General features: G+C 45.8%; 1 protein-coding gene across 11 annotated transcripts in view; it reads right to left on the bottom strand.

The window, feature by feature from the left end:
* The window catches only part of LOC110496778 (protein spire homolog 1), a 104,359-nt gene that overhangs the window by 86,265 nt on the left and 3,312 nt on the right, over positions 1 to 14,782 (bottom strand). For 10 of the 11 annotated variants that reach the window (XM_036953631.1, XM_036953632.1, XM_036953622.1 and 7 more), the window contains exon 2: positions 4,998 to 5,029. In XM_036953631.1, the coding sequence (XP_036809526.1) occupies positions 4,998 to 5,029 (32 nt within the window). Of the gene's footprint in view, positions 1 to 4,997; positions 5,030 to 7,592; positions 7,667 to 14,782 lie in introns of those variants that run through there. The other variant, XM_036953633.1, reaches the window with a different exon arrangement.

Raw genomic sequence — 14,782 nt, 5'->3', positions numbered from 1 at the left:
AGTGAACTTTTATAGCCCCCAAGGTGCACCTGTGTAATGATCATGCTGTTTTATAAGCTTCTTGATATGCCACACTTGTCAAGAGGAATGATTATCTTGGCAAAGGAGAAATGCTCACTAAAAGTGAGTGTGGTGTAGTACAGGGATGCACGATATATCAGTGAACATATCGGAATCAGCTGATATTAGCTAAAAAATGTCAACATCGGTACCGGCCTATGTCTAGTTTAACGCCCGATGTGCAAAACTGATGTCAAAGCTGTACATGTAATGACGCCACGTAAAATGTTACGCTATAAGTGCAACACAGTGTGGTATGGTGCCGTGTAGTATAGTGTAGTGTAGGGCAGTGCAGTATGGTGTAGGGCAGTGTGGTGTAAAGTTCTATATAGGATAGTGTGTGTGGTGTAGGGTAGTGCGGTGTAGGGCAATGTGGTGTAAGGTTCTATATACAGTGCCTTGTCAGTCTCTCGATGTGCAAAACTGATAGAGACATACCCCAAGCGACTTACAGCTGTAATCGCAGCAAAAGGTGGCGCTACAAAGTATTAACTTAAGGGGGCTGAATAATTTTGCACGCCCAATTTTTCAGTTTTTGATTTGTTAAAAAAGTTTGGAATATCCAATAAATGTCGTTCCACTTCATGATTGTGTCCCACTTGTTGTTGATTCTTCACAAAAAAAAATACAGTTTTATATCTTTATGTTTGAAGCCTGAAATGTGGCAAAAGGTCGCAAAGTTCAAGGGGGCCGAATACTTTCGCAAGGCACTGTAGGGTAGTGTATGGTAGTGTGGTGTAAGGTTCTATATAGGGTAGTGTGTGTGGTGTAGGGTAGTGCGGTATAAGGTTCTATATAGGGTAGTGTGTGTGGTGTAGGGTAGTGCGGTATAAGGTTCTATATAGGGTAGTGTGGTGTAGGGTAGTGCGGTGTAGGGCAATGTGGTGTAAGGTTCTATATAGGGTAGTGTGTGTGGTGTAGGGTAGTGTGGTGTGGTGTAGGGTAGTTTGTTTGGTGTAGGGTAGTGTGGTGTAAGGTTCTATATAGGGTAGTGTGTGTGGTGTAGGGTGGTGTAGTATAGGGTAGTGTGGTGTAGGGTACTATATAGGGTAGTGTGTGTGTGTAGGGTAGTGTGGTGTAGGGTACTATATAGGGTGTGTGTGTGGTGTAGGGTAGTGTGGTGTAGGGTAGTGTGGTGTAAGGTAGTGTGGTGTAGTGTGGTGTGGTGTAGGGTAGTGTGGTGTAGGGTAGTGTGGTGTAGGGTAGAGGGTGTAGGGTAGTGCGGCGTAAGGTTCTATATAGGGTAGTGTGTGTGGTGTAGTGTGGTGTAGGGTAGTGCGGTATAAGGTTCTATATAGGGTAGTGTGTGTGGTGTAGGGTAGTGCGGTGTAGGGCAATGTGGTGTAAGGTTCTATATAGGGTAGTGTGTGTGGTGTAGGGTAGTGTGGTGTGGGGTAGTGTGGTGTAGGGTAGTGTGGTGTAAGGTTCTATATAGGGTAGTGTGTATGGTGTAGGGTAGTGTGGTATAAGGTTCTATATAGGGTAGTGTGTGTGGTGTAGGGTAGTGTAGTATAGGGTAGTGTGGTGTAGGGTACTATATAGGGTAGTGTGTGTGGTGTAGGGTAGTGTGGTGTAGGGTAATGTGGTGTAGGGTACTATATAGGGTAGTGTGTGTGGTGTAGGGTAGTGTGGTGTGGTGTAGGGTAGTGTGGTGTAAGGTAGGGTAGTGTGGTATGGTGTAGGGTAGTGTGGTGTAGGGTAGTGTGGTGTGGTGTAGGGTAGTGTGGTGTAGGGTAGTGTGGTGTAGGGTAGTGTGGTGTAGGGTAGTGTGGTGTAGGGTAGGGTGGTGTGGTGTGGTGTAGGGTGGTGTGGTGTGGTGTAGGGTGGTGTGGTGTAGGGTAGTGTGGTGTAAGGTTCTATTTAGGGTAGTGTGGTGCGGTGTAGGGTAATGTGGTAGAAGGTACTATATAGGGTAGTGTGTGTGGTGTAGGGTAGTGTGGTGTAGGGTAATGTGGTAGAAGGTGCTATATAGGGTAGTGTGTGTGGTGTAGTGTGGTGTGGTGTAGGGTAGTGTGGTGTGGTGTAGGGTAATGTGGTAGAAGGTACTATATAGGGTAGTGTGGTGTGGTGTAAGGTAGTTTGTTTGGTGTAGTATGGTGAAGGGTAGTATGTGACGTTTGGTTTGGTGTTATTTTATGGTTTTAATTTGTACATTTAGTTTGTAAACCATCTGTCAAACATGGCTTTACAGTGGTGGGGCATTGGACTGGTCGTGTACATACCCGCTACAAACGGACAAAATTATGAAAACACTACTGTCGGAGCATAAACAAGACTAATGTAGTACGAAACCAGTTGATATTGTCTTCACTTACATGATAAACAACAAGGAGCATCATGATGTGCAATAAGAAGCACAAGCTAGCCTTTAGTCCTATGCTATATTCCCTGACCCTTTACATTTTGGGAGAGATGAAATCGATAGGCAAAACAGTAAGTCGTTAGAATATTCAATAATCTGTTCTAAAGAGATGACATCATTAGCCTACATTGTTACATTGGGATATTAGAATGTAGCAAACTGTAGGCTTGACGTCCCGTTATGACGACTCAAAATGACCTACAGTAAACAACGCAATGAGGAAATGACTTATTTGTAGGCTTAGTTAGTAGAGAGATGACTTTCTTGGCCAACAAGTCTAGCAGGTGATATGTTCTAAATATATCACAGTATTTGAAAAATATGTGGACAGTATTATATATATATATATATATGTTTTTGAATACGGTAATATAAATTCATGCTTTATGAGCAGTACGTGACCCTAGGGAGGCAACACATACATTCTAAGTCATTTCTCGATTCAGATTTTTATATATTTTTTACTAAACTGTTCAATTAAACTTCAACCAAAAACAATTTTCAGCATTTATCAATTTCTGCAATCATTTCATGATTGGAGTCGCATGGGGCAGCGCACAATTGGCCCAGCGTCGTCCAGGTTTGGCCGGGGTAGGCCGTCATTGTAAATAAGAATTAGTTCTTAAACTGACTTGCCTAGTTAAATAAACTGTTAAAAATATATATAATAATAATAATAATAATAATAATAATAATAATAATACCACATTGGGCTGCACGATATTGACAAAATATGTCTAATCTTATTTTTAACCATGTTGATTTGACTTGCGATTTAGATGAAAAATCATGGGTCAACTGTTGGAATCATGGAAAAATAATGTTTATTATAGTTAGAATATAAAAGTTGTCACTTTAAATACAGTATTCAACATGACAACGAATGCAAATGCTAGGGACGAGTTATTGTGACAGGTTAGAAACCAAAGTGTTGGTCAGTATTTCCTATGGGACCCTATAATCTTCGGCTACATTAAAATGTTCTCTTAGGTAGTTCATGTAGCTAACATATTCATGCTTCGCCTATTCCGCTTCCAAACTGTGCCATTGTTCCCCTTTCAAAAAAAAAAGTAAAGTGTGTGAATGTGTCTACAGTTGAAGTCAGAAATTTACATCCACTTAGGTTGGAGTCATTAAAACTAGTTTACATACACTTAGGTTGGAGTCATTAAAACTAGTTTACATCCACTTAGGTTGGAGTCATTAAAACTAGTTTACATACACTTAGGTTGGAGTCATTAAAACTAGTTTACATCCACTTAGGTTGGAGTCATTAAAACTAGTTTACATCCACTTAGGTTGGAGTCATTAAAACTAGTTTACATACACTTAGGTTGGAGTCATTAAAACTAGTTTACATACACTTAGGTTGGAGTCATTAACTAGTTTACATACACTTAGGTTGGAGTCATTAAAACTAGTTTACATACACTTAGGTTGGAGTCATTAAAACTAGTTTACATACACTTAGGTTGGAGTCATTAAAACTAGTTTACATACACTTAGGTTGGAGTCTTTAAAACTAGTTTACATACACTTAGGTTGGAGTCTTTAAAACTAGTTTACATACACTTAGGTTGGAGTCATTAAAACTAGTTTACATACACTTAGGTTGGAGTCATTAAAACTAGTTTACATACACTTAGGTTGAAGTCATTAACTAGTTTACATACACTTAGGTTGGAGTCTTTAAAACTCGTTTACATCCACTTAGGTTGGAGTCTTTAAAACTCGTTTTTCAACCACTGCACAAATTTCTTGTTAACAAACTATAGTTTTGGCAAGTCGGTTAGGACATCTACTTTGTCCATGACAAGTAATTAAGTCTTATATTGACATAGGTGCAACGTGGGTAGATTTCCACAGCCTCAACTCCTGTCAGTGTTTATTCCATTGAGATTCAATGTCCGTTTCAGTGATTTAGCTTTTTTCCAATTCAATGTAAACACTGAAAAAAAGCAACAAAAAAAGTGTATATCTAGAGTCTTCCAATTCAGTGTGACAATCAAATGTCTGGGAGCTGGAGAGTGATAAAGGAAAGAGAGAAACCCCTTATTTCAGCGCCAAGCCGTCTATGCTGTTGTCACGCCAACTCGGTACAAATGGTCGCTCATGGTTTCCATGGTGGGCACTGGGCTCTGTATTTGGGATGATTTCCATTCATGAAACACACACTTAAACAAATATTCCCCCAGTGGGACCTTGATACAAACAGGTCTCAGCTGACTACATGTTAGACACAAATGCATACGATGGAATAATACACTACAGTCCTACACTACTGCAGAAGCCTATGAGAAAAATACAAGGCTCAGTTCTGGAAGCATGGTATATCTCAAACAACTCCATGATACTGTATATCCACCTAAACTCAATTGTAGTGTTTTTATTCAGTGTTATTAAACCATAGAAACATGACTGTTCATTGGCACATCGGAGTAACCAGTACTCCTTGATGGCGAACAAATTCAAGCTTGGTTTCTAAAGCACCCTTAAAACAATGGAAACATGGTTAATTCTCTACCAGTAGAAACCTTATCTGACAAACCAAAACAGTCCTTGACGTGTAACTCACCTCTAAGGACGTGTTGGGAGGTCTGTATTTATCTGGAAAGAGAAAAGAAAAAAAGTGTTAGCCAAATATGCATCACTACATACATACACACACACACACATACCCTACCACCGCAGCATCACTACATACACACATACCCTACCACTTCAGCATCACTACATACACACATACCCTACCACTTCAGCATCACTACATACACACATACCCTACCACTTCAGCATCACTACATACACACATACCCTACCACTTCAGCATCACTACATACACACATACCCTACCACTTCAGCATCACTACATACACACATACCCTACCACTTCAGCATCACTACATACACACATACCCTACCACTTCAGCGTCACTACATACACACACACACACACACACATACCCTACCACTTCAGCGTCACTACATACACACATACCCTACCACTTCAGCATCACTACATACACACATACCCTACCACTTCAGCATCACTACATACACACATACCCTACCACTTCAGCATCACTACATACACACATACCCTACCACTTCAGCATCACTACATACACACATACCCTACCACTTCAGCATCACTACATACACACATACCCTACCACTTCAGCATCACTACATACACACATACCCTACCACTTCAGCGTCACTACATACACACATACCCTACCACTTCAGCATCACTACATACACACATACCCTACCACTTCAGCGTCACTACATACACACATACCCTACCACTTCAGCGTCACTACATACACACATACCCTACCACTTCAGCATCACTACATACACACATACCCTACCACCGCAGCATCACTACATACTAGAGGTCGGCCGATTAATCGGAATGGACGATTAATTAGGGCCGATTTCAAGTTTTCATAACAATCGGAAATCGGTATTTTTGGACGGCAATTTTTTTTTTTTACACCTTTATTTAACTAGGCAAGTCAGTTAAGAACACATTCTTATTTTCAATGACGGCCTAGGAACAGTGGGTTAACTGCCTTGTTCGGGGCAGAACGACAGATTTGTACCTTGTCAGCTCGGGGGATCAAATCTTGCAACCTTACAGTTAACTAGTCAAACGCAATAATGACCTGCCTCTCTCTCATGGCACTCCACAAGGAGACTGACAGTTACGCGAATGCAGTAAGCCAAGGTAAGTTGCTAGCTAGCATTAAACTGATCTTATAAAGAACAATCAATCATAAATCACTAGTTAACTATTAAACTTATCTTATAAAGAACAATCAATCATAATCACCAGTTAACTACACATGGTTGATGATATTACTAGATATTATCTAGCGTGTCCTGCGTTGCATATAATCTGACTGTAGGCAGAAGCAGGCGCTTTCGTGCGTTTTGCCAGCAGCTCTTCCTTGTGTCAAGTATTGCGCTGTTTATGACTTCAAGCCTATCAACTCCCGAGAGGAGGCTGGTGTAACTGAAGTGAAATGGCTGGCTAGTTAGCGCGCTAATAGCGTTTCAAACGTCACCGCATCATTACATACATACAGACAGCAGCATCACTACATACATGGAGAATAATACACTAACATACTGCTGTAGCACTAACTACTCTACGCTAACATACTGCTGTAGCACTAACTACTCTACTCTAACATACTGCTGTAGCACTAACTACTCTACGCTAACATACTGCTCTAGCACTAACTACTCTACGCTAACATACTGCTGTAGCACTAACTACTCTACTCTAACATACTGCTGTAGCACTAACTACTCTACGCTAACATACTGCTGTAGCACTAACTACTCTACGCTAACATACTGCTGTAGTGCTAACTACTCTACGCTAACATACTGCTGTAGCACTAACTACTCTACTCTAACATACTGCTGTAGCACTAACTACTCTACGCTAACATACTGCTGTAGCACTAACTACTCTACGCTAACATACTGCTGTAGCACTAACTACTCTACGCTAACATACTGATGTAGCACTAACATACTGCTGTAGCACTAACTACTCTACGCTAACATACTGCTGTAGCACTAACTACTCTACGCTAACATACTGCTGTAGCACTAACTACTCTACGCTAACATACTGCTCTAGCACTAACATACTGCTCTAGCACTAACTACTCTACGCTAACATACTGCTGTAGCACTAACTACTCTACGCTAACATACTGCTGTAGCACTAACTACTCTACGCTAACATACTGCTCTAGCACTAACTACTCTACTCTAACATACTGCTGTAGCACTAACTACTCTACACTAACATACTGCTGTAGCACTAACTATTCTACATGGAGAATACTACACTACCCATGGAAAAGGAAACCGGCCTCAAAGCTGTGTTCATCAGATCCTCAATTAAATAATTTCTCCAACTGCAGCAGCTTAGCAAATAAATATAAAATAAAGCCAAAATCAAGACTGAATCACCTTGAGCTATTCAGGCTGCAAATGACCTCGGCTCAGAGTAAAGGACCTTGCCTTACGATTTATAGTGGAAGACACTATACCACTACCACACACACACACACACACACACACACACACACACACACACACACACACACACACACACACACACACACACACACACACACACCTGAACAAGAGAACACAGGCCATCTGTTAGCTGGAGACATGACGCCAGTGCCCCCCCACTCTCCTTCATCTCCTTCTCCCTCTCCCTCCTCATCTCCTTCTCCCTCATCTCCCTCCCTCTTCATCTCCTACCTCCCCCTCTCTCTTCATCTCCCGCCCCCTCCCTCTTCATCTCCTTCTACCTCTCCTTCATCTCCTAACTCCCCCTCGCTCTTCATCTCCCTCTACCTCCCCCTCCCTCTCCCTCCATCTCCTTCTACCTCCCCCTCTCTCTTCATCTCCCGCCCCCTCCATCTCCTTCTCCCTCCCTCCTCATCTCCCTCCCTCCCTCATCTCCCTCCCTCTTCATCTCCTACCTCCCCCTTGCTCTTCATCTCCCTCTACCTCCCCCTCCCTCTCCCTCCCTCTTCATCTCCTACCTCCCTCTTCTTCTACCTCCCCCTCCATCTCCTACCTCCCCCTCTCTCTTCATCTCCTGCCCCCTCCATCTCCCTCCCTCCCTCCCTCTTCATCTCCTACCTCTCCCTCTCTCTTCATCTCCCTCTCCCTCCATCTCCCTCTACCTCCTCCTCCCTCTACCTCCATCTTCATCTCCCGCCCCCTCCCTCTTCATCTCCTTCTACCTCCCCCTCCTCCCTCTTCATCTCCCTCTAACTCCCCCTCCCTCTCCATCTCCTTCTACCTCCCCCTCCTCGCTCTTCATCTCCCTCTACCTCCCCCTTCATCTCCCGCCCCCTCCCACTTCATCTCCTTCTACCTCCCCCTCCTCCCTCTCCCTCTCGCTCTTCATCTCCCTCTACCTCCCCCTCCCTCCCTCTCCTTCTACCTCCCTCTTCATCTCCCTCTACCTCCCCCTCTCTCTTCATCTCCCTACCCCTCTCTCTTCATCTCCTTCTACCTCCCCCTCTCTCCCTTCATCTCCTTCTACCTCCCCCTCTCTCCCTTCATCTCCTTCTACCTCCCCCTCTCTCTCTCTCCTTCTCCCTCCTACCTCCCCCCTCTCCTTCTCCCTCCCCCTCCTACCTCCCCCCTCCCCCTGCCTCTTCATCTTCTACCTCCCCCTCCCTCCCTTTATCTCCTTCTACCTCCCCCTCCTACCTCTCCCTCTCTCTTCATCTCCCTCTACCTCCCTCTTCATCTCCTTCTACCCCTCCATCTCCTTCTACCTCCCCCTCTCTCTTCATCTCCCTCCCCCTCCCTCCTTTATCTCCTTCTACCTCCCCCTCCTACCTCTCCCTCTCTCTTCATCTCCCTCCCCCTCTCTCTTCATCTCCTTCTACCTCCCCCTCCATCTTCATCTCCTTCTACCTCCCCCTCCATCTTCATCTCCTTCTACCGCCCCCTCGCTCTTCATCTCCCTCCTACCTCCCCCTCCTACCTCTCCCTTCATCTCCCTCTACCTCCCTCTTCATCTCCTTCTACCCCTCCATCTCCTTCTACCTCCCCCTCTCTCTTCATCTCCCTCCCCCTCCCTCCTTTTATCTCCTTCTACCTCCCCCTCCTACCTCTCCCTCTCCCTCTCTCTTCATCTCCCTCCCCCTCTCTCTTCATCTCCTTCTACCTCCCCCTACATCTTCATCTCCTACCTCCCCCTCCTTCTACCGCCCCCTCTCTCTTCATCTCCCTCTCCCTCCCTCTTCATCTCCTTCTACCCCTCCATCTCCTTCTACCGCCCCCTCTCTCTTCATCTCCCTCTCCCTCCCTCTTCATCTCCTTCTACCCCTCCATCTCCTTCTACCCCTCCATATCCTTCTACCTCCCTCTCTCTTCATCTCCCTCCCCCTCTCTCTTCATCTCCTTCTACCTCCCCCTCCATCTTCATCTCCTTCTACCTCCCCCTCCATCTACCGCCCCCTCGCTCTTCATCTCCCTCCTACCTCCCCCTCCATCTTCATCTCCTTCTACCTCCCCCTCCATCTCCTACCTCCCCCTCCTTCTCCTCATCTCCTTCTACCCCTCCATCTCCTTCTACCTCCCCCTCTCTCTTCATCTCCCTCCTACCTCCCCCTCCATCTTCATCTCCTTCTACCTCCCCCTCCTTCTACCGCCCCCTCGCTCTTCATCTCCCTCCTACCTCCCCCTCCTACCTCCCCCTCCATCTCCTACCTCCCCCTCCTTCTCCTCATCTCCTTCTACCCCTCCATCTCCTTCTACCTCCCCCTCTCTCTTCATCTCCCTCCTACCTCCCCCTCCATCTTCATCTCCTTCTACCTCCCCCTCCATCTCCTACCTCCCCCTCCTTCTCCTCATCTCCTTCTACCCCTCCATCTCCTTCTACCTCCCCCTCTCTCTTCATCTCCCTCCTACCTCCCCCTCCATCTTCATCTCCTTCTACCTCCCCCTCTTTCTACCTCCCCCTCCCTCTACCTCCCCCTCCTACTTCATCTCCTTCTACCTCCCCCGCCATCTCCTTCCTCCCCCTCCATCTCCTTCCACCTCCCCCTCCATCTCCTTCCACCTCCCCCTCCATCTCCTTCCACCTCCCCCTCCATCTCCTTCCACCTCCCCCTCCATCTCCTTCCACCTCCCCCTCCATCTCCTTCCACCTCCCCCTCCAGCTCCTTCCACCTCCCCCTTCATCTCCTTCTACCTCCCCCTCCCTCTACCTCCCCCTCTCTCTTCATCTACCTCCCCCTCCATCTCATTCCTCCCCCTTTTCATCTCCTTCCACCATCCCCTTCATCTCCTTCTCCTCTCTCTTCATCTCCCCCTCCTACCTCCCCCTGCATCTCCTACCTCCCCCGCCCACTCTCTCTTCATCTCCTACCTCCCCCTCCATCTCCTTCTACCTCCCCCTCCATCCCCCTCATCTCCTTCTACCTCCCCCTCGCTCTTCATCTCCCCCTCCCACCTCCATCTCCTTCTACCTCCCCCTCGCTCTTCATCTCCCCCTCCCACCGCCACCTCCATCTCCTTCTACCTCCCCCTCCTTCTACCTCCCCCTCCATCTACCTCCCCCTCCATCTTCTACCTCCCCCTTCATCTCCTTCTACCTCCCCCTCCATCTCCTTCTGCCTCCCCCTCCATCTACCTCCCCCTCCTTCTCTTCATCTCCTTCTACCTCCCCCTCCCTCTTCATCTACCTCCCCCTCTCTTTTCATCTCCCCCTCCCTCCTCCTCATCTCCTTCTACATCCCCCTCCTTCTACCTCCCCCTCCTGCTCGCTCTTCTCACCCCTACCCTTCTCTTCTCTTAAACCACAGTGGGTATTCAGACACTGCTGTAGATGCAGCAATGAGGGGGAGTGAGAGCCATTTTCATTCTACAGATTGATCTTTAGTGCAGCTATGTGTATGCATTAATTGCGTCACTAGAGCCGGACATACTGAAACAATCTCCAAGGTTGATTTGTCCAATTCCTTCTGGCCTGAATCAGAATGCAAAATCAAATCAAATGTATTTATATAGCCCTTCGTACATCAGCTGATATCTCAAAGTGCTGTACAGAAACCCAGCCTAAAACCCCAAACAGCAAGCAATGCAGGTGTAGAAGCACGGTGCGAATGCAAATGCCTTTTACTGTCTGAAAGATAGGCCCTTGCTGCGACAGTCAGTATGTCATTGTTCAGACAGGTCTAAAGAGCAGTGTCATTGATCAGATAGGTCTAAGCACTGGTTGCCTGGGTGACCGTCAGACTTTGCTCTATTCCCCAGGGCTAACAGACTATGGGTTACATAACCATAACCACCTGAACTAGCCGACACTCTGCTCTGGTAGTAACCTCCTGAACTAGCCAACACTCTGGTCTGGTAGTAACTTCCTGAACTAGCCAACACTCTGCTCTGGTAGTAACCTCCTGAACTAGCCAACACTCTGGTCTGGTAGTAACTTCCTGAACTAGCCAACACTCTGGTCTGGTAGTAGCCTCCTGAACTAGCCAACGCTCTGCTCTGCTCTGGTAGTAACCTCCTGAACTAGCCAACGCTCTGCTCTGCTCTGGTAGTAACCTCCTGAACTAGCCAACGCTCTGCTCTGCTCTGGTAGTAACCTCCTGAACTAGCCAACGCTCTGCTCTGGTAGTAACCTCCTGAACTAGCCAACACTCTGGTCTGGTAGTAACTTCCTGAACTAGCCAACACTCTGGTCTGGTAGTAGCCTCCTGAACTAGCCAACGCTCTGCTCTGCTCTGGTAGTAACCTCCTGAACTAGCCAACGCTCTGCTCTGGTAGTAACCTCCTGAACTAGCCAACGCTCTGCTCTGGTAGTAACCTCCTGAACTAGCCAACGCTCTGCTCTGGTAGTAACCTCCTGAACTAGCTAACGCTCTGCTCTGGTAGTAACCTCCTGAACTAGCCAACGCTCTGCTCTGGTAGTAACCTCCTGAACTAGCCAACGCTCTGCTCTGGTAGTAACCTCCTGAACTAGCTAACGCTCTGCTCTGGTAGTAACCTCCTGAACTAGCCAACGCTCTGCTCTGGTAGTAACCTCCTGAACTAGCTAACGCTCTGCTCTGGTAGTAACCTCCTGAACTAGCTAACGCTCTGCTCTGGTAGTAACCTCCTGAACTAGCCAACGCTCTGCTCTGGTAGTAACCTCCTGAACTAGCCAACGCTCTGCTCTGGTAGTAACCTCCTGAACTAGCCAACGCTCTGCTCTGGTAGTAACCTCCTGAACTAGCCAACGCTCTGCTCTGGTAGTAATCTCCTGAACTAGCTAACACTCTGCTATGGTCTGGTCTGGTAGTAACCTCCTGAACTAGCTAGCGCTAGGCATCTGCCTAATAAACCTCACGTCTTTCTCATCCTGACATAATCAGCGGCAGGACAAGCAGACGTTCCTTGCCAAAATACCTCACTCAGGCTCTGATTCAGTCAAAAGGGAAGGTTGTTTTTCATGTTCTGATGCCTGGTCTTATGAAAGGTATCTAAAGCACACTTAGAGACTGTGCTCTGGACGTGACATTACGTAGGTTTGACAACCCAAAAGACAACAGAAACCAGCCGGTGTCACATTATGTCTCACTAGCTAATGGCCTCTAGTGTTGTGTATCAACAGGGGGAGAGAGTGGAGGTTGTGTGTGTGGCAGAGGGGGGAACAGTGCAAACAGGAAAACAAGCCCAGTGCCAGAGGTGGATGGTTCCACCTCAAAAAGCACAAGAGGATTTCCACCTCACAAAGCCCAAATTGAACATTTATTACAATTGACACAAAACACCCCATGTCAAATTGCAGTAGTTTGTTTACATTTTTACACATTTAAAACTGAAAATGTCATGTTTAAAGTTTAAATGTCTCAAGTCAATAATTATTCAAGCCCTTTGTTATGACAAGCCTAAATTAATTGAGGAAAATGTTGCTTAACAAGTCACATAAGTTGCATGGACTCACTGTGTGAAAGTGTTTGACATGATTTTTGAACGACTACCTCATCTCTGTACCCCACTCATAAAGATAATTGTAAGGTCCCTCAGTCGAGCAGTGAATTTCAAAACACATACTCAACCACAAAGACCAGGGAAGTTTTCAAATGCCTCGTAAAGGGCACCTATTGGTACAGTAGATGGGTAAAAAAATAAAAAATTAAGTGAGTATCCCTTTGAGCATGGTGAAGTTATGAATTAGACTATGAACATGGTGAAGTTATAAATTAGACTTTGAATGGTGCATCACTAACTCAGTTGTCAGAGAGGAAGGAAACCTTTCTGGATTTCACCATGAGGCCAATTATGACTTTTTAAAAAACAGTGACAGTTCAATGGCTGTGATGGAGCCCCACTGTGAAGTCATAAAACCTAGGGGTCAAACAGGGAAATGGTTCCAAATGTTTTTCTACCATTCATTTTACCTGAAGGGAATTTTAGTAAACACTTTTGTGTAGGCTTACCTTGGCGTGACGTTTTGATACCCATGTAAATTGATAACCATTGTTGTGTTCGGTGGGTACTAGACTTGTTGTTCTCAGGCTTACTACTTCGCAATGTAGACCGTGGTGGTTAGCTAGCTGGGCTAGTTAGTTATTTTAGCCTGCTATACAGCCTAGCCAGTTAACTTTAGCTGGCTAAGACAACTGTGCATACTCCGGTAACATCATTTGACAACTGGTTAGATGGTGTTATGCATTTCCAAAACTTTGGTTTACTTTAATGTAGCTGTAAGCTAGGCGTTGATAGCAACTGGCCGACTCATGCAGTGCTACCTAACGTTAGCAGGCCAGTAGGGCTAACGTTAGCAGGATAGTTGGCTAGCAACCTTGCAAGCGGATTTGTAACAATAAATTCATTAAATATTTACTTGTAAATTGGTACAAATTTACATTGAAACCAGTAGTCACGAGCGCAAACGATTTGATTTAAAAGTTATTTCTGTTGGAGTTTGGCTTGCCGGGTCCAGCATATTACACCACACACCGCTGGCTTGCCGGGTCCAGCATATTACACCACACACCGCAAATATTTGTTTTAGGGTGTTACGTCGGCATTCTGATCAGTTTTATGTAATAACTTGGAAAAATATAAAAAAGTTGCATCACTTTGCATTGAAACGTTAGATGTAAATCCATATGTGGTTATGTTTATGCTACCTACACTAACTAGCTTTATGTCGAGCCGGCAGAAGAAGAAAAAGAAGAAGAAAAAAGGGAGAAACGTATACAGTCCTAATAAAATAAATCCACCAGCATTTTACACATTTGGGACAATTTAGGACATTGCACACTACATTCAGCGAAGGGTGTGCAACATCCTAAGTTCTCAGAAAACTGATTTTTAAATCATGGTAGAGACTCCGATGACCTCTGGGACTCCAAAGACACCACAATTCAAGTCCTCTATCACCCAGTCATTCAAATGTAGGAACTGGTTCTTCCAGTATGACCCCTGCTGCTGTCTCTGGCTCCACACCCACCCCTGCCAAAATACCTAACTGCAGACCTGAATGTACCTTAGGGCCAAAAGAGCACAACAGGGAGGCATCGTTGTACACTGTGCCACAAGACATCTCCCATCACCTGCACTAGTTGTGCTGTTACCGTCTACTTCACAGCAGAAATAGACTGCTATGGGACTTGGCATCAGCAGCACAATCTTGTTTAGAGGACAGTGGGTGTTCTAAATACTCTAACATGAATTGTTTCACTTTGTGTGGTTTGTGCACCTATGGCATTAGATCAGTGGTGGCTGCTAACTTGGCCCTTATCTGCCCGAGTGGCGCAGCGGTCTAACACGGAACCCAAACCGGCTGCGCGCGTGCAC

This window comes from Oncorhynchus mykiss, chromosome 18 (assembly GCF_013265735.2).
Source record: "Oncorhynchus mykiss isolate Arlee chromosome 18, USDA_OmykA_1.1, whole genome shotgun sequence".
NCBI lineage: Eukaryota > Metazoa > Chordata > Actinopteri > Salmoniformes > Salmonidae > Oncorhynchus > Oncorhynchus mykiss.
The sequence above is the reverse complement of the archived record's forward strand: the minus strand, read 5'-3'. Positions and strand labels throughout refer to the sequence as shown.